The 20,149-nt window shown below is 34.9% G+C and overlaps 1 protein-coding gene across 1 annotated transcript; it reads right to left on the bottom strand.

Moving 5' to 3' along the window:
- Positions 1-1,238: 1,238 nt before the first annotated feature.
- LOC147404381 (methyltransferase) lies at positions 1,239-19,362 on the bottom strand. The gene is given in 9 exon segments (XM_086440314.1): positions 1,239-2,298; positions 2,385-2,547; positions 5,621-5,735; positions 6,154-6,218; positions 6,502-6,610; positions 7,224-7,270; positions 7,348-7,490; positions 9,474-9,547; positions 19,026-19,362. Coding segments are annotated over 8 exon segments (861 nt in total). The 5' UTR covers positions 19,182-19,362; the 3' UTR covers positions 1,239-2,298; positions 2,385-2,395.
- Between the last annotated feature and the right edge of the window lie 787 nt (positions 19,363-20,149).

The following is a 20,149-nucleotide window of genomic DNA, read 5'->3' as shown; positions in this document are numbered from 1 at the left end:
TACCCACATGGTAACCAATATGGGTAAAATTGTCTTTAAAAGATCAATTAAATGTTCAGAATCTTTATAAAGATTTGCACATTTAAACTTTCAACAATAAATATTAGGAAAATATTATCCTCAAAGGATAGTTGGAGGCTCTCCTTCACTAAAAGATTTTCACATTCAAACTTTCTCCTATTAATAAACGATAGAAAATTCGAAATAAAGAAAATAATTTCCTCAAAAATGGGTTGGAGGCTCTCTCTTTAACAAAAGGCTGAGATGGGAAGCTATTCCTAGAGATTTCAAAAACAATGCTCTTGGGAATTTGTGTTTTTACACCCATCTCATCTCAGCAGTGCATTTGATTTATGGGTGGCAATGGGTTGGGTCAAGTCGTGTTTGTGTTCAAGTCGTGTTGATGAGGTAAAACCTACAATTATTCCGAAAAATTACCCAACCCGAACATGACCCGTGTAGCCAGTTAGTAAACATGTTGGTTTATGTCATGTTCAGGTGAGCCTGTATAACTTGTGAGCACGACATGATAACAATTCGAACATGATTATGACCCGAACATAAACATAAATGCGATTACGGCCCAAACATGATTACAACTCATATCTACCAACCTACCATTAACATAAATAAGTAATAATACAAAACATAAATACAGTTCCACCAGCCAAATAAAATACAAAAACCCTTAAATGGGTACATTTAAGGGTTATTGGGCCGGGTTGTATGCATGTCAACTTGAAACATTAGTGACATGTATTGGTGACAATGGCTCGGGTCATGTCTTGTTGAGGTAAGAGTACTCTAAAAATTTACCCAACCTGTTTAATAATCGTGTGTCAAAACCTTAAACTCAAATCCAACCTGTTTATTAAAGTGTCGTTTTACCTTCAAAAGGGATTTCACTTTTTGTGGTCATTTGAAGGTTTTGGGATGTTTCAGAATCAGATTTTCATGATGAATTCATTGGAAATATCAATTTAACGTTGCTTGTGATTTTCAATGTGAAATGGGTGCGAGCCCATGGGGTAATTTTTTTTTTTTCAAGTTTGTTGAATTTTTTAAATCGTTATTTCGTGTGTTTGAGAATGTTTTCACAAGGGTAATGTAGCCTATAACTATCAGGGTTATTTTAGTAATTTTTTAAATAACACTTCATTTGGTCCTAGAAAGGCCATCTCTATATTTAGATTTGATATAGAATCTCTCATTAAAGTTCTAGGAAATATCCAAAGACATAAAATCCCTTAGAACACTAGCCCATCATCTACCACTACTACAATCGGGTTGACAAGTTGATCAACTGAGCTTATGCAAAAAACCAAAAGAAAAGTATTTACAGGTGTGAAAGTTGGAAACTTATAGTTGTAGAAGTTGTTATATCCATGCATGTTTGAAAAGCCTAACTTCAGAAAGCTATAAGTCATTTTTTTAACAGAGTTGCAACTATTTATGAGGTGAGAGTAATAATTTCCTATTAAGTGTTGATTACTTACACCGGAGCCATGATCATGATCATTTGACTGATTTGGACCTCTTAAGTTCGCACCTAATTGGAAAGGTCCATTTATTGTTGCAAAAGTCATTTCAAGTAGAAGGAAAGATGTTATGTAATGGATAGTTGTTAAAAAATTATTTTTCTTAAAATACCATTGTTCCGCATTTGTCTAAATTTCTCAAAAATATTACATCTTCTATTTTGTATCTGCTTTGGAACAAGTCTCAAAAGAATGCATCAAGTTGGGCCTCTAAAAGTTGACAACAATGGTGTACAAAATTTACGTTTCTTGACGATACCGCCTATTTCTCACAAAGCACTCAAATTTGATCAATCGTGGACTATTAATATGTTTTTCCTCAGAAGTAAGCTCATTTTTTGTAAATTTTAGAATTTGTTCCTTCTGACAAGCAATAACCTCCACTTTTATAGTCTCAGGCTCTCAGCTAGAACTTGTTCTCGAGAAGAGGCTCTCAGGCTTTGAATTACATTACATGCATGGCTCACATTCGTGCTAAGCTTAACATTTTATATATTTGAATGTAAGTAATGTATCCTAACGTTCAGAGAATGATGTTCATCTTCTCCGGTAAAAGCCATGGGCCAACCCTGGGGAGCTCTACACACCACAGTATCTTAAGGGTGATAGCTACAACCACCACCCAACATCCCAAGAAAATTGATGTGGAAACAAGCCATAAGAAATATTTCCACTTTCACCCAGGCTCTGTTGCTAAAACCCCTACTCATATGATTTGATCTTACCCTTCACAAATCTTCCAGCCAAATAACTGCAACCACTAGAAAAGGTTCAGAGATGAAAGATGAGAAGAAAATCAACATTTTCAGATAATCTTACTCAAATGAGATTATAGAAGTGGATTACCTGCAATGGGATTAAGGATCCAATGGTAGTCGTGAATCAGACCATAACATTAAAGTTGCCAAAAGTGCCATCGTCGCAGTCTCAACCCGTAGTCGATGTGGCCCAAGACCAACTGCAGTAGCACCTGCTTCAGTCATCATCTTCACCTCCTCCTCAGTGAAGTCTGAGATATTGCAACCACCAACGATACTTATAACTTGTAGTTTCCACAATTAAAAAAAGGAAAAGATTTTGAAACAGATCTTATATATTCTAGATTTGTGTCTCCAGCTACCTGCAGGGTTCCAAAGTGCCTCCCTAAATTTATTTGATCATTTCATAAGATAAAGAAGAATTACTGTTTATGTCTACGATATGTGCAAGGAGTGAGAAATGGGGTCAACCATATTGTCCTTCATTGTGCATAGACTTAAGAAGTATGGGGGGTATTTTGTCCACCAATTTGGGACTAGTTGGGTTTTTCCTAGGTATGTCATGGATTTTTTGAGGGGCCGGTTCACCTCTGCTTTTTCCTCTAGAGGTTGTTCATGGTGGTTTCTTCCGTTAGTAGTTTATTTGCATCTTTAGAAGAAAAAGAACTGATGGGTCTTTGATAGCAAAGAGAAGAGCACAAACCATTATTTTTTGTTGATAGGTGAAGTGTTAGTGGTTAACAAAGGTGAAGTTGGGTTCAAGAGGGTTTGAACCTAAGACGTGGGGACAACACTCCACACGTCTTACCAAGTTGGCTAAGTTGGCACTTCAAGGCACAAACCATTATCCTAAAGATGAAAGCTGTCATGCCCCCCTTTTCTAACATGAATCCCAAGGCGCGATATGCACGTGATCTCATCACGAGAACGTCAACTAGCTAACATTTGGCTCTAACATCTTATCAAAAATAACCAAATCTCCATGATATCATAAGTAGTTTCAAGGAACGATTATAAATAGAATAATCAATTTGACATGCTAATTATGTCATTTTCCTGCTCATGCGACACGTCTTTAAGAATTATCCTGAAATTGTTTGGCTGGTAGGTTGAGTAACGGGGAGTTATCTAGCAGAAAACTTACATTTTAAATAAATAGTCACAACCTGCACAATGAAACTTTCTACACGTTTGAAATGGTGCATGTTTTATTTTAAAAACATCGAGAAAAATTGAAAAGTACCTTAATCGGATAACCAATAAATAATTGAAACATAACTTGAATAAAAAAATCTTATCAACTACCACAAGAAGATTACATAATACAAACAATGATAGTGTGCTCGATAAGAATGTTGAGAAATCACAACTGATCTTACGACCTCAATCATGGCAAACGAATGTCCCAATACTTAACCAGTGTGGAACCCCACTGTTATTTCTTGATTTTGTGGCTAGCTGATGCACGTACCACAAGCTTCTGATTGACCTTGGTCAATCAACTTCGACTTGACTTGGTCAATGATACTTGCGAGCTCTTGTTTTGATCATCGGGTGTCCAACTCGATGCATTTATAATCAATTCTTAGTTTTTTTTTTTTTTTTTGAGGTCTACGTGTTTGTGTGATCAGATTTTCTAGAAAAAAAATCTCGATTTAACGATTGGTTACATGCATCTCAAGGTTTTCTATTGTTTTCGTCTTAACTCAGATTTAAACAAACTTACAGTCTAAACTAGTTCTCTTGGTTATTCAGATCCCAATGGCGAAGTTTATTTGTCTTAAAAACTTTTCCACCAAAATTTAGGTTATTTTTACTTAAATACTCAAAAAATTCCTCGAGATTCATAGTAAAATTTTAGGTTTTTATGTTTGTCTTCTTCTCTATGATAAATATCAAAGATGTTGTCTTTAGATGGGATGTAATGGTGTACAAGAAGAGATAGCAACTGTGATTGCATTTTTCCTTATTCTGGGTGGATCTTCTCGACCTCTTAACATGTTGTATCCTTTTCTTTTGGCTCTTTAATAATATGCTTAATCAAAAATAAAAGAAAATAAAACCTCCATATCACAGATTAATAACGATATATGGATTACAAATTATGGTAGAGTGCATCTTATCAAATATAAAATATCCCTAGGCAAGTCCTTTTACCAATTCAAGGTCAACTCTGAATTTTGGAACTCTAGTTACAATGACATCAGTTCTTAACTTTAGATCAATGACCACGACATGGACAGGGTCATTGTTCTAATTGCTATAAACTTCAACACATCTAAGCAAGAAGTGTCTGTGTGAGAGTGTATTGACTATTTATCTATCTGTCTGGAAATGTAGAACATTTAGAGTTTGTCAACACATATCTACCTCCATAAGCATGTCAAAATGTTCCGATACACGTTTTGACTTGTGCAACCTTCGGTTTACATGTATTTGTAAAGGATGTGCAATACATCCACCAGACATTATTTTGTTGAATACTACTATGGTGGTATAATCGTCCCCAAATTTCTGGGATAAGGCTGTGGTTGTGCTAATGACAATAATCTAACTCTAGTGCATGGAAATATTTTGTCTACAACTGAATTCTCTTAAATCTACACCTTTCTAGTTGTCTTTCCTTCTCTTGCTACCCATCCATCTTAGAAATGCCATCTCCATTATGTTCGTACAATGAACATGTAACAAAAAGTCATGATTTATGTGTACAGGCATACATACATTTCTAGCTTCTTAGGCACCAATTAGTTACCTCTTATCTGTGTGGAACATTAACGCAAGAATCTGTATGATTGTTAGATGGGATGTGCACGTATATGAGCATGGGAGAAAAATAATGTGTGTGTGTGTGTGTGTGAGAGAGAGAGAGAGAGAGAGGATGGATATCCTTTATCCGATAGGGTGTAGGGTGTTTTGGATCAGTGAGCTTTGACTTTCAACGAGTTTCAGGAGGAGAGGATTCTTTGATGATTATGTTTCTAGATGGGAGTATACCACCCGAGTAGTGGAGCAGTGGTTCACGGCCTGGGAATGCTCCCCAAGGTTGTGAGATCTAGTCTCCCCACCCGCGACTTTACCCGATAAGCTTGTTTGTGGAGGCAGGGCATATGAGCAGGAATTAGTCCCACTTCCAGAGGGAGTGGAGACACCCTGACACATTAAAAAATAAATAAAAAGATATACCATATCAAACGAGGGTGATTCCTAGCTTGAGTGTTTCGTTGTTTACATTTCTTATTTGTGTTTCTAATAGGTGATCTCACAACCTACAAGGTCGTGTTCTACCTTATTTTTTTGCTTCAGAGAGAGAGATGTACTAACCCCCTTCTGGACCAATTATTATAAGACCGCTAGCCTCCTGTCTTGTGAGAGAAAGGGTGCTAATAAGAGGAGCTGCTTCTGCTACTGCCAGAAAAGAGAGCTTTGACTGGGCAACCTAAATCATATGCAACATAAAGAGCAGAAAAAACAATTATTACATTGATGGAGATTGGCTATATTGTATAAATGAAAGCAACATAGGAAACATAATCTAAAGTAGAAAAAAATAAAAAATAAAAAGAGAACAAGAGAAAGAAGAGTTTGAAGATTCGAACTCATGAATCACTCGTACTCAGAAACCTAAATAACAAGAAGAACAAAGAAAACTAAACATTATTCATGACTGCACGCGCCTAGTTGCAAGACTATAAAATAACAAAAACCTAAAGGAAAATAATTTCATAGATAATTATATTATCTAGAAGAATCCAGCCAAAGACTACTTACAAACACATATCCATTACTACATTTAATGTTTCAAGAAGCCAGGGCAAGGAAATCAACTTCAATTCAGCATAACACGGAAAAATTACTCACTTGGGCAGGAGGCTACCAATCTTTGTTGGAGGATTCAAAGTCATTTCGTGCAGCCGTTGACCTAGGAAATAGACAAACACAAATTACTACAAAAATAAATAAATCAGACGTGAATGCATACGTAACCGTAGTGTCACATGGTGGAAGGGGTCTTATTATCCATGTTACCTATGAGTACCAAAATTAACATCAACCCAGGACATGAATGAAAAAGTAAATTACCAACTTCAAATGAAATAATTGATGAACATTTTTCTTTTATCTTATTTTCCCTTTTCTTAAGTGTTTTTTTTTATAGGTAAACAAAATTTATTGATGAAAAGACAAAAGCAAGAAAAGCATACATTGTTTAACAGCAGCTAGAATGACACGTTGCAATCTGTCCACCCGATTTTCTGAAATTGAAGGAGAACGTTCTGTCAGCAGAGGTGTTACACTACTAGCTCCAAGCTCCTATGGAAAGGAGAATAAGAATTAGTTGCTAGCATAGTAACAAAGAGGGGTGATTGGTGGTTACATATATGAGACGTTTCTGATGTTAGCACCGTTCCCACCTCGGAAAGGAAAATCCAAGCTTTTACTAATAATCATGGACGTGACCAAAAGGAGAAAAAAGAACTCAAAAGGATGGACTCTTTCCCTCATGTTCTATTCACCAAATGAAGGCCTTTTGGACAAACTGTCCAACATTTAGAAAAAGATGTCCATGTGCCCAAAATCTAAATAAAACAAAACATTTCATCCAAATAAAGGTATTTTAAAGACACCCCACCTGTAAAATTGGTGATATTAGGTTTACTCTTCTTGAGTCAAATTTTTCTAGATGATTGAATAGTGAAGGTTTGATAGTTTTCAAATTTTGATTTAGTAATTTTAGTATTTAAAAAGTATTTTGAGAAAAAAAAAAAAAAAATTTACCATTAAATCTCAAGAAAACGCAACGTTGACTTACAGTCAAGGTGGGTAAGCCTACTCTTGCATTTTGCAAGGGGTAGTCCTATTATCACCAATTTTACAGGGGGCTGTTTCTAAAATACCCTAATCCAATGGATACATTGAAACATACCGTGCATTTCTCAACCAGCCAGTCTGCCCGGCCACCCTTTAAAGTACCTGAAAAGGCATAACTTCAAAAATGTAGAAACCAACTTTTATAACCAAAAAGAACACAACAATTTATAAAGACTCACCGAATGCTGCAAACACATGCCACTGCGTGCTTTGGGGAAGCACTACCTTTGGATCTTCTAATGCCATGAAATCCACTCCAGTTCGGTCTATCTTCTGTATGCAACCTTCGATTACACCTCCTGTCCCATTGAAGAGCTCAACCCTTACATGTATGCCAAGGAAAACCAAAGAATACAATAGATTACAAAAACTACTAGGTATCAAATGTACGACACACATAAAGTTCAATCAATAAGATGGAACTAAGCATCAAAATCAAGGTGCAGCCACGCAGGTAGCAGATTCACTATATGCATCCAGAACTTAAAGTCAAAATTGAAGAATAAATAGAGGCAAATTCACTATATGTATCTGGAGGACTTTCTCATGAGTGATTTGATTCAGAGAGCTTCTATTGCCACACCAGCTTTTGCTAACGCCACCCTAAGATGTGTGCTAATTCTTTGGTGATTTACATATGAATTGGGGTGGCATTAGCAAAAGTTGGTGTGGCAATAGAATCTCTCTTCATTTAATAGGTTTTATAATTCAATTATTTCAATTCATTACACAGAAAGTGGATGATTATTCCCCATTCTCCGTCAAAAGTCCAACACATTAGAGCTAAGATGAGATTCCTACACTGAACACACACCTCACTACAGTTATCACAAAAGCTAAGAAGAAAGAGATGACTTGCCTAGGGTAAAAAAACTGAAAAAGATCATGGGAATCATGGGATTGCTAAGACCCCTTTAATAATGATATCCCATCTAAAAACCAAGTCCTCGAATAACAACTCCATACATTCCTTTAAAATGAATGATCAGTTCAACATAAAGGTTTTAACGCTGATAATGATAGCCCACAAAAAACCAAAAAATAAAAGATAATGATAGCCCACCCTCTGATTACTTTCTTTCTTTCTTTCTTTCCATATATATACCTAAAAATGGCAAACGCAGCATTTTGCAAAGAAAACCTCTTGAAGAAAAGGATTATATGAATCAGCTTCAATGAAAACCTATAAAACAGATCCAGGCATCATCCAAGCAACACCAAAATTAAACAAGATGTTCGAGACAGCTTGGGTCAAGGACCAAGGAAACAATAAGTGGTACACAGATTCCCTGCTAATGTACATGTAAGAGAAATCTACGTTTTTTTTGCTAGATCTTATATTGTGAATCGTTAGAATCTTTTCAAGAAAGTAGCCCACATAATAACAACAGGTATCTTGGAAAGGATCTTGGAACCCCAAATGAAAGGAGAATGATAATTGGCGCTGGAAAAGTTGTTAAATGAAGAATCTAACCATGAACTTGTCATATTGGTTCAAATTCTTCAACTGATAGGAGAAGAAACTATATATATTTCACAATCATTAAAATTCCGTTTCAATCCAAGATCCCAAAAGATATTTTCATCACGCCAGATTACAAAGTCCTGCATTAAGCGCTCCTTGTGAAAAGGAACATGTAAAGATGAGGAGTCTTTGAGATGGTATTCTCCATGCCATTTGTCATCCCAAAGGTGCACTTTGCATCCCCTTTCAACATGAATTCTAACACTCTAAGCCTTTCAAAAAGCCTGACTGCATGTTCAGAAAACCTTTCCATACATTACAACCATAAGAGTTTCTGGATGGACAATTATGGTTTTCAGGAAGTTTTTAAATAGCCATGAAGATCCCATCAAAACAACTAGGTCTCATATTGAGATGAGTTATTGGTTGATCTTATGATCCATATCAGAATCCAACCTTGTTTTTGGTGTGACTGTCCTGTCCTATCAAGACAACGATTAAAAGAACAAGTGCCATCAGGAAAAGAGCCCAAGAGAAAAGCACGAAGATCAAAGACAAGCCTTAAAAGACTATGAAAACTTGAAACTTGTAACAAAGAATGGATACTCAAGGAAATCAAAGATGTTCAAAATCATACGGAGGGAATAAAAAGATAAAAAATGCTTCTGAGTTCTGAGAATACAGAAGAAAAAAAATACAAAATATTAACAAGAAATCCAGTTAAAGGATATAAAAGCAGATACCATTCCAGGGGATATCAGGTAGCTCAAACTAGGAAGATAGAAAACTTACACATTCTTTTAGCAATGTAATCAGAAATAATGAAGGATCAAATCATACCTATCATCAACACTCAAGCGCAAGACCTTTGTCATGTGTCGGAACTCATCTCCATATACCCGAACAACATTACCCTGTATAGATATGAAACTTAATCAATTACTCATATACCTGTTGATATTTAATTGAAAAGTGTTACTAATTTAAAATTTTTAAAATATAGAAAATACTAATTTATTTAATTGATATGACCACTTTGAGGGCGGTGACCTATGCACATCTTGCTTCTTCAAGGGGGCAAAAAACTTCCTACTAAAGGATTTCACCCTGATACTTATTTTTCCTAAACCTATATCACTAAACTCGAAATTTATAACCATTTTTTTAGATGTCAACGTGAAAGTGGGTTCAACCTCGTACTTATAACCTACTCCTTAAAGATAAGATCGAACAGTAAATCGATCATCCTCAAAAGAATATCTAAGCATCCTAATTAAATAAAACTTGATCCTATTACATACGATAGTTCTTATTAAATCTAACATCTACTAATTTTATTTTAATTTCCGTTACACATCCTTTGTCACTATCTTTGTTAGGGCTGTCCAATCGATGTACTTCCATGCATCCCTTATCAGGAACTTCCATCAATAGCTAGCACGCAAGGGGAAGAAAGATAAGTAGGAATCATAACATTCCACCACTCAATGAATGAACGTTGTCCTCAAGGTTGCAATTTGAAAATTCTTGGTAGGAACCGAAGTTATCAAAAGTTCTACATGTGTCTAGGCAATTACCCCGGGGGGGGGGGGGGGGGTTCACCTCACTTTTTAGTTATCTAGGATTTCTTTTCCTAAAAATGTATATACCTGTAACCTTATATTATTTTTGTCTGTAAAACTAATATTTATTATATTTTTACATAATATTACTGAAAAAATATTTTGGCATACTTTTATAACTATGAATTCTTCTATTGCAAGGGTTTCATTCTTTTAGAAACACTTTTTTCTTTCAACTTTCAAAAAATAAATAGTAAAAATTGAAATTGAGGAAATCTTGAAAAAAAAAAAAAAAATTATAATCGCTTTCTTTGTTTAACTTTTGAGTGTTTGTGTAACAAAAGATGATAAAAAAGATAAGAAAATGACCAAGATAACCCTAATAGAGTATGGAAAAGTTGATTGTAAAATGAAATAAACAAAATGGTAGTGGGATTAAAATGTTATACAGTTCTTATTCTTATTATTCAACAATTAATGGAGCGCCTAGAGAAGGCGATGCAATTTGCCCTCGCATCACAACACCTAGACGAATGTCTTGAATAATAAGAATAAGAACCATACAACATTCTAGTCGAAAATATGAGATTTATTGAATTGTTCCCAGTTTGCCAGACAATCCTCAAGGAAAATCTTTCTTTTATCAATTTTACGGGGTTTTGGGAACTTTTGAAGTTTGCCACCACGTCTATGAAAGGAATTTCGATATTAATAAATTTTATGGGGCTTTTGAATTGGTTTACACTTAAAGCTCCTACTCATAAAATCATGTTTTAGCCGAAAATATGAGGTTTGGTGCAACTTCACTTGAAACTTCAACATTTGATAATATTGGTAGGATTTTCAAATATTTCGTTGATCACAATTTGTTCTTCAAATATTTGTCATCTTCAAATCATCATGTAAACCATAATTTGATTCTCTAGTAATAGAAAAAGTAAAAGAGACCACTTTCAAAGGGCTTCATTTAATGCAAGATGCAAATCAAGACAACACTCATGGGTTCCAATGGAAATTTTGTAATTATTTAGGTTTCAAGTTATTTGGGTCTAAATTTATTTTTTTATCGTTTATGTTTTGTCAGGATTATTTTAGATAAGTTATTCTTTAGTTTTGATTTGTTTTAGGGTTATTTTAGGAGTTTGATTTGAGTCTAGGTATATTCACATCATTTTTCTTTAGGCCTTATTTTAAAGGGTCAAAACTTGTCGTATTAGGTCGAGTTTTGAGCCATTTAAAAGGTTATTCAATTACCTATCCAACAAGCTCAAGATTTCGCAATTTCAATAAATTTTGAGAATGTTATAGCCCAAATACTGATGGGTATCAATTTTACACGGATTAACTTCTTAATGTCAAAAACGTCAATTTTTACGCAATTTTAGGATTAGGGTTTTGAGTCTATCTTATATATATAGTTATTGTAATTAATTTTTAAAGATTTTATGGAAAAAAAGAAAACTTTTAGCTCTTTTATTGAGATTTCTCCAGTGATTTGATCATGGTGTGAGGCTATTCTTTGCGTCAAACCAATGCAACATCTATCTTCTATCCCTCCCCTTGTTCTTATAATTTGAATTCTCTTTTATTGATTTTCTTTTTTTTTCTAGTTCTTGATTCAAGAACTCTTGAATTCTTGATTCTTGAAACTCATTTCCCTCAACCCCGAATCCTTTATCCATTCTTTTACTCGTCAATTACAACCCTCAAACCATCCCTCCATCAAAACTACCTTATTTAATACCCCTAAACCTAATTACAAAACCATGTTAAAAATATTGTGATTGCATAAATTTGCATTTATTTTTTCAACATATATTTGATTGGGATTTCGGGAACCCTTTTTTTCCTTTAAAAAAAACCTTCAATAATTTTTGTTGTTCTTCATCACCACCTAATTAACCTTTCCACCATCATTCCCAAGTGGAACAACCTTAGAATCGAAAAAATCTAGGTAGTCCTGCATCACTACTCCATCTTTTAACTTGACCATCATCATCTATCAAGCCCACAACCTTCAACCAAGAAAGTTCAATGATACCATTTGTCATGACCCTGAAATTAAAGACATAAAAAAAGACTAATATATTTTACTGATACGACCACTTCAAGGGGGGCAACCTCTGTACATCTTGTCTCTTCGAGGGGGCTAAAACTTCCAAAAGGATTTCACACAAATACTTATCCTTCCTAAACCCATATCACTATAACTCTTATCTATAATCTACTTCTCAAAAATAAGGTAGAAAAGTAAATTGATGATATCCTCAATTAAATCTCTAAGAATCCTATCCTAATTAAATAAAACTCAAACCTCGAGGTTGAAATCTGAATGCAATGTGATTCTCAAATAATAGCAAAAGCGAAGATGACCTCAATGGGATCTTCTTCCTAATAACAACTTCAAGGGGATTTTCCTTCATCCTTTACCCTTCACAATATTCTCATTCTTCATTGAACCCACAACCTTTAAACCAAGAAAGTGCTCTAATACCATTTGTTAGAAGGAACCGACCTTCATACATCTTGCCTCTTCAAGAGGGCAAAACCACTAAGAGGATTTCACCCAAATACTTCTTATTCCTAAACCTAAACCCCTAAACTCTAATTTATAATCTACTTTTTAAAGATAAGATTGGGAAGTAAATTGATAACATCCTCAATCAAATCTCTAAGAATCCTAACTAATACAACTCAATCCTATTACATAATACATTACTTATTACAGTTACTAAATGTGGATTGCAACAAAAGGTACCAATTGAATTCCACAATAAAATTGCAATAGTAACCGTATCAATATGAAGGCTTAGACTGATAGCTCAGATGGTTTGTGTTGTTTTGTTTATTTTATTTGAAAAAAAAAAAATTTAAATTAAAAAAAAAAACCCAAGGGTTTTTAAGTCTTTCCTCTGTTAAGAGACTTGGTCTCTAACTTCTCACACATATAGAGGATAATGAGGAATGGTATCCAGCTGTCCCACGCATTCTTCTAGTGTATTAGTTTCTCCAACGGTCCAGTAGTGTTTACAATTATAAATAATCTCCTCTTGCTGTTTTTCTACACACAGAACTAAAGGACAGAAACATCTCTGTTACTAGAAAAATTCCCAGCCATCTCTTCAGATTTCTTTCTCACCTCATTTCTGATTTTGGTTTTTGTTTGGAGTACAATACACCATCTGTTCAAAGGGCTTCTTAGTTATTGTGCTGAAGAAGGCCGTTGAATCCTGGGAGGAGGAACGTAAGCAGGCTGTTCAGCATCAATCTCATCGAGAAGCAGCACGTAATCTCCTTTAGGACATTGTGCTTAGCACGAGCCTCGACCATCCTAAACCAATAAGTTTCTGATTTTCTAATTTCTGAAACTATTGCTATGTTACATATTTATTTAGTAGTATCAAACCAGGATTAGATTATTTGGTGGTGTGATTGAGTAACTAATTCTTCTAAATCCATATTCTGGAAGCTACCATCTTTTATTCTTAATTTTTCCAACAATCTAAAGGAGATTGGCTTTATTCAATTTCGAATTGATGGCAACTCCAAATCATTCTGAGAAACCTGAACAATTTGATGGATTGAATTTCAAATGATAGCAGTCCAAGATGCTCTTTTATTTAACAACCCTTCAACTTGCTGAACTGTTGAATGAATCTGCTCCAACTGTTATGGAAGAACATGAACCTGCTAGATCTAGTATCGTTAATGCATGGAAACATAGAGACTAAATTGTGTAGGAACTACATTTTGAATGGTTTAGTTTCTTCGCTGTATGATGTATATGCTCCCTTCAAATCCGCAAAAGAACTTTGGAATGCTTTAGAGAAAAAATACTTAATTGAAGATGTTGGGTCAAAAATGTTTGTAGTGGGCCAATTCCTTGATTTTAAAATGGAAGATGGAAAACCAGTCGTTACTCAAGTTGAGGAGTTGCAATTGATAATTCACAAAATTCTTGCAAAAGGATATAAGATCTGTGAGGGATTTCAAGTAGCATCAATTATAGAAAAGCTTCCTCCCGCATGGAAAGAGTTCAAAAATAGTTTGAAACACAAGAAGAAAGAGGTGAGTTTAGAAGACCTAATTGTGAGGCTTCGGATTGAAGAAAACAATAGGCTGAATGAACTGAAAGAAAAATCATCTAAGTCCAAGTCCAAGGTAAACCTTATTGAATGGAAGCCTGAAAATTTTCAGAAACCCAAACTGGACTTCAAAAGGAAGTCGTTTGCTAAGAACAAAAAGTCCAAGCCAAGTTTCGAAAAACCTAATGGGAATTGCTATGTATGCGGGAAACCTGGACACTTTGCTACGTTTTGTCGTGACTGAAAGGAATAGGATAAAGCACGAGGGAAGCAAGTTTAGGCTCAAGCACATGTGGCTGAGGATGGGAACCTTTCTGCAATGGTAACAAAGGCCAACATTGTCAGTGATATGAGGGATTGGTGGGTAGACACTAGAGCTACTAGGCATATCTGTGCTAACAAAGATGCTTTTACCTCCTACAAGAAGGTAGGGGATGGTGAACAACAATTCATGGGCAACTTGTTAGCTTCCAAGGTAGCTGGTAAGGGAACTGTGATTCTTCTGAAGTTCACATCAAGGAATGTCCTCACATTGAAAGATGTACTGCATGTTCCAGAGATCAGAAAGAATTTGGTCTCCGACTCGTTAATGACCAAGAAATGGTTCGAGCTAGTCTTTGAAGCTGACCAATTTATTTTGTCAAAGGGCGGGTCTTTTGTTGTGAAAGGGTATCTGAATGATGGTTTGTTTAAACTGAATTAATAAAGTTGATAAAATTAATAAAGTTGTTTCTTCTTCTGCGTAAATAATTGACTCTTGTGATTTATGGCATGGTAGATTAGGGCATATAAACATAGCCAAAGTGTAAAAATTAATGAATTTAGGATTTATATCAAATCCAACTTAATGACAAACCACAAACGTGAGGTTTGTGAATATGCCAAGAAACCTTACAAATCAGTAGAACGATGTTCTGAAATTTTAGGCTTAATCCATAGTGATTTAGGTGACTTAAAAGGCTATGAGACAAGAGGTAAAAACAAATATTTTGTGACTTTCATTGATGATTATTCTAGGTATTGTTCAATCTATTTATCAAAAGGCAAACATGAAGCATTAGAAAAATTCATAATTTTTAAGTTGGAATCAGAAAATCAATTAAGAAAGAAAAATAAAGTTTTAAGATCAGATAGAGGTGGAGAACATGATTGCGGACCTTTTACAAATTTTTGCGAAGAGAATGACATAATTCATCAAGAGGCAGACCCTTATTCACCTCAATATAATGGAAAAGCTGAGAGAAAAAATAGAACTTCAAAGGATATGGTTAACGCATTGTTAATAAGTTTTGGGCTGCCCATGAGTATGTGGGGAGAGGCATTGCTTTCAGCATGCTATATATTAAATAAAATTCCTTTTAAACATTTAGATAAAACTCCTTATGACTTATGGAAAAGAAGAATACCTTCATACAAATTTTTGAAAGTGTGGGGGTATTTGGCTAACGTGTCAATTCCTACCCCAAAAAGGACTAAACTAGGCCCAAAAACAGTAGATTGTGTATTAATAGGCTATGCTCAGAATGGCAGTGCGTACAAATTTTTAGTAATTAAGTCTGAAAATAACTTGATAGAGAAAAATAACATGCTTGAGTCTAGAGATGCAAAATTCTTTGAAAACTTTTTTCCTCTTTAAGGAAAAGCCTGTTGTTAAAGAAAACCTTGGGTTCTACCTGAAAATGAAATCTATTCCTCAGACGAAGATGTTATTGAACCTAGAAGAAGTAAAGGACCTAAAATAACTTCTAGCTTTGGTCCAAATTTTTTGACTTACTTAGTAGAAGAAGATCCCGAATCCTTCAACGAGGCTATGACTTCTTTTGATGCTTCATTCTGGAGAGAAGCTACTAATAGTGAATTTGATTCTATAATGAGCAATAAGACTTGGGAATTAGTAGACCAACCTCCTGGATGTAAACCTATTGGATGTAAATGGATATTTAAAAAAGAAATTAAAATTTGACGGGTCTATAAAAAAGTTTAAAGCTAAATTGATAGAAAAAGGGTATAGGTAAAAGGAGGGTATTGATTTCTTTGATACGTATTCCCTAGTGACAAGAATAACTTTTATAAGGTCATTAATATCTAGTAAAAAACAACATTCTTAAATGGTGAATTGGAAGAGGAAATTTGCATGGACCAACATGAAGGCATTGTGATTCAAGGCCTGGAAAATAAAGTGTGCAGACTTTTAAAGTCTCTCTATGGTCTTAAGCAAGCTCCCAAACAATGGCATGAGAAATTCGATAAAGTATTGATCTCAAATGGTATACTATTAATGAAGCAAATAAATTTATATATTGTAAGTTCCGTAATAATTCAGGGGTCATTATCTGATGTATGTTGATAATATGTTGATCTTTGGCACTAGTTTAGAAGTGGTAAAAAGCACTAAAATGTTTTTGAAGAAAAACTTTGATATGAAGGATTTGGGTAATGCAGATGTTTATCCTAGGAATTAAAATTATTAAAAATGTATAAGGGATAATTTTATCTCAGTCTCATTACATTGAGAAAATACTTAAGAAATTTAATCAATATGATTGTAACCCAAATAGGACACCCTATGATCCTAGTAGTAATCTAAAGAAGCATATAGGAGCTGATGTATCTCAGATAGAATATTCTAGAGTGATCGGTAGTCTCATGTATATCATGAACTACACTAGGGCTAACATTGCATATGCAGTAGGAAGACTTAGCAAATATACAAGTAACCCTGGACTAGAGCATTGGGATGTTTTAATTAGGATATTGAGATATTTAAAATATTCTTTAGATTATAGGCTTCATTTTAGTTGATATCCGACTATATTAGAAGGATACAGTGATGCGAATTGGATTTCAGATTCTAATGAATCTAAATCTACTAGGGGATGTGTGTTCACCCTTGGTGGAGGTACAATTTCTTGGAAATCAACAAAGAAAAGTTGCATAGCCCTATCCACTATGGAATCAAAGTTTATAGCTTTAGATAAAGTTGGAGAAGAAGCAAAATGGCTTCGGAATTTTTTAATGTACATAACATTGTGGCCAAAGCCGGTGTATGTTGTATCAATTCATTGTGATAGCCAAGCAGCTATACTAAGAGCTCAAAATAATTCATATAATGGGAGATCTAGACAAATTCATCATAAACACAACACTATGTGACAGTTGTTGAAAGATGGGATCATTGTTATTGACTTTGTAAGGTCAAAAGAGAATTTAGCAAATCCACTAACTAAAGGAATTCCTAAAGATCTTGTCTACAACATGTCGAGGGGGATGGGGCTTAAGCCTATATATGTAAATGAATCACCAGCAATGGCAACCCAACCTATATGATTGGAGATCCCAAGATCTAGGTTCAATGGGAAAACAAGTTGTTAAAGTGGTTTGTGGGGGTACTACACTACGCATCCCTAAGACATAGTAGTACATATGTATTGATGAGAGGATGAGTTTTGTGACTCTTTATGCTTTCTATAGCAGGAAGGTCAGTGGAGTGTTATTGTATAGGACACTCTTGATAGAACTACCTATATGGGTGTGGAAGTGAGGCCACCTCCTATGAGAATTTTGGCAAATTTTCTAGAGCACTCATGAAAATCTGGGAATGCTCATGGCTGAAATGAGCACAACCGTAAGAACAATGGTGTGTTAGAAGAGTTGTGTGTGTAATCCATTGTCTTGGTTTACATTATAAAGTTGGGCAGTTCAAGACGAAAGTTCACTTACCAACTAGTAAACTCGATTGGTTAACACAAAGCAAATGTTCAAGTCCAATAGACACCTTTGCTCATGTATTACTCTTCCACAATACTCTAAATCTTTCTTTTTTCATGTGGGGGAATTGTTATTTTATTTATTTTATTTGGAAAAAAAATCAAGGTTTTTTAAGTCTTTTCCCTGTTAAAAGACTTGGTCTCTAACTTCCAACATGTATAGAGGATAATGAGGGATGTAATCCAGCTGTCCCACGCATTCTTCCTAGTGATTAGTTTCTCCAACGGTCCAGTAGTGTTTTACAATTATAAATAATCTCCTCTTACTAGTTTTCTACACGCAGAATTAAAGAACAGAAACATCTCTGTTTCTAGAAAAATTTCCAGCCATCTCTGCTGATTTCTTCCTCACCTCATTTCTGATTTTGGTTTTTGTTTGGAGTACAATACACCATTTGTTCAAAGGGCTTCTTAGTTATTGTGCTGGTTCTCTAAGAAGAAGGTCGTTGAATCCCAGGAGGAGGAACGTAAGCAGGCTGTTCATCATCAATCTCATTGAGAAGCAGCACATAATCCCCTATAGGACATCATGCTTAGTACGAGCCTCAATCATCCTAAACCAATGAGTTTCTGATTTTCTAGTTTCTGAAACTATTGCTATGTTACATATTTATTAAGTAATATCAAACCAGGATTAGATTATATGGTGGTGTGATTGAGTAACTAATTCTTCTGAATCCATATTCTGGAAGTTACCATCTTTTATTCTTAATTTTTCCAACAGGTTTGACATATAGCAAAGCAGCTTTGAAGTCATGGGTTCGAGTCCAGCTTACCCGTTTAGAAAAAAAAAAGTGAACATGAGAAGTTTTTACTTTTCACGATGTAATCTCACACTTCAATGTTGGTCACAAGCAGAAAAATAACTAAGAGTTACAACGAAGTGAAGAAAAAAAATTAAAAAATAGAACTAGTTACAACGAAGTGATAGATAAATGTGATAAGAGAAAGAGAGAGAGAGAGAGAGAGAGAGAATGCCTTGCAAGGAGGAAGAACTTCGGAGTAGAAACGAGGGAGACCACCGCGGGACTGGTTCGCATAATCTGCTTTTGTGGAAGCTCGAAGACTAGAAAGCTTCCGCCATGAAAGGCTGAGAAGCTCTGCAAGAGGAGGTCGGAGAACTAGGGTTCGCATTGTTCCTCTCCCCGCTTGTATGAATTGTTAATCTTCTGGGTCTGAGAACGGGCAAATGCAAGATATTCCAGGCGCACAAACTATGGGTGGCAAATCTTAACAAGAGCACAAGACCGAAATTAGTGGGTTTGGGTCGAGTCTAATTGGGTTTGGTGTCAAATCACTAATCATAGAGGTATCACAAATATTGATAATTATTTAAGGGTTTTTCACATTATTCAAAATTTTACTTGAATTTTTTTCATATTATTTTATTTTCAAATTTTATAAATATCGAGGTTGTTTTAAGATATTTATCAAATAATTAAGAGATAAAATTTTAATTTGGGAAAGACAAACAATATCTTAATTAAATTATCTTGTGGCATGGCATCAAAAACATGATTAGATGCCAAAGGAATGTAGAGGACAAAACGTTGGGAAAAAAATTTTGGGGGTGAAAATGAAAGTTATTTTCTCCATTTAGGACTAGAATTTTACTAAAAGGGTTACCTACTTAATAAATGTGTTGGGTTTTGATTTTGATAAATTTTCATAATATCCTTGCCTCACACAACACAAACATGGCTCATTGCCACCCTTAGCACAAGCACAACCATTGTTTTTTAACTTGAATGAGTCAGAATGATACCTAAGTTGATTCCCCTGCAAAACTCAACCAATCTTTAGAAATTTTAGCCCAAGTCAAACGATTTATTCGAATTTATGTACTTTTCTATTTGAAATAACTATTTATAAGATAATAACAAAGATATTCTATTTGCATGCAAACTTTTTTTTATATTATAACTTAGTATCCTTGTAGAGAAGGCATCAGGGCCCTTACTGGACTTTGCCTAGTCCATAGACCATGGTATTGTCCAAGGACTGTTCCCAAGGCATGTGCAATGCTCGCACATCACACGCACCACATAAATAAGGGTGCGCTCTCGACGGTGACCCTGAGGAATTAATGCTCATATTAGGTA

Source organism: Akebia trifoliata, chromosome 4 (genome assembly GCF_017979445.1).
Source record: "Akebia trifoliata isolate Shusen 1 chromosome 4, ASM1797944v1, whole genome shotgun sequence".
Lineage (NCBI taxonomy): Eukaryota > Viridiplantae > Streptophyta > Magnoliopsida > Ranunculales > Lardizabalaceae > Akebia > Akebia trifoliata.
The sequence above is the reverse complement of the archived record's forward strand: the minus strand, read 5'-3'. Positions and strand labels throughout refer to the sequence as shown.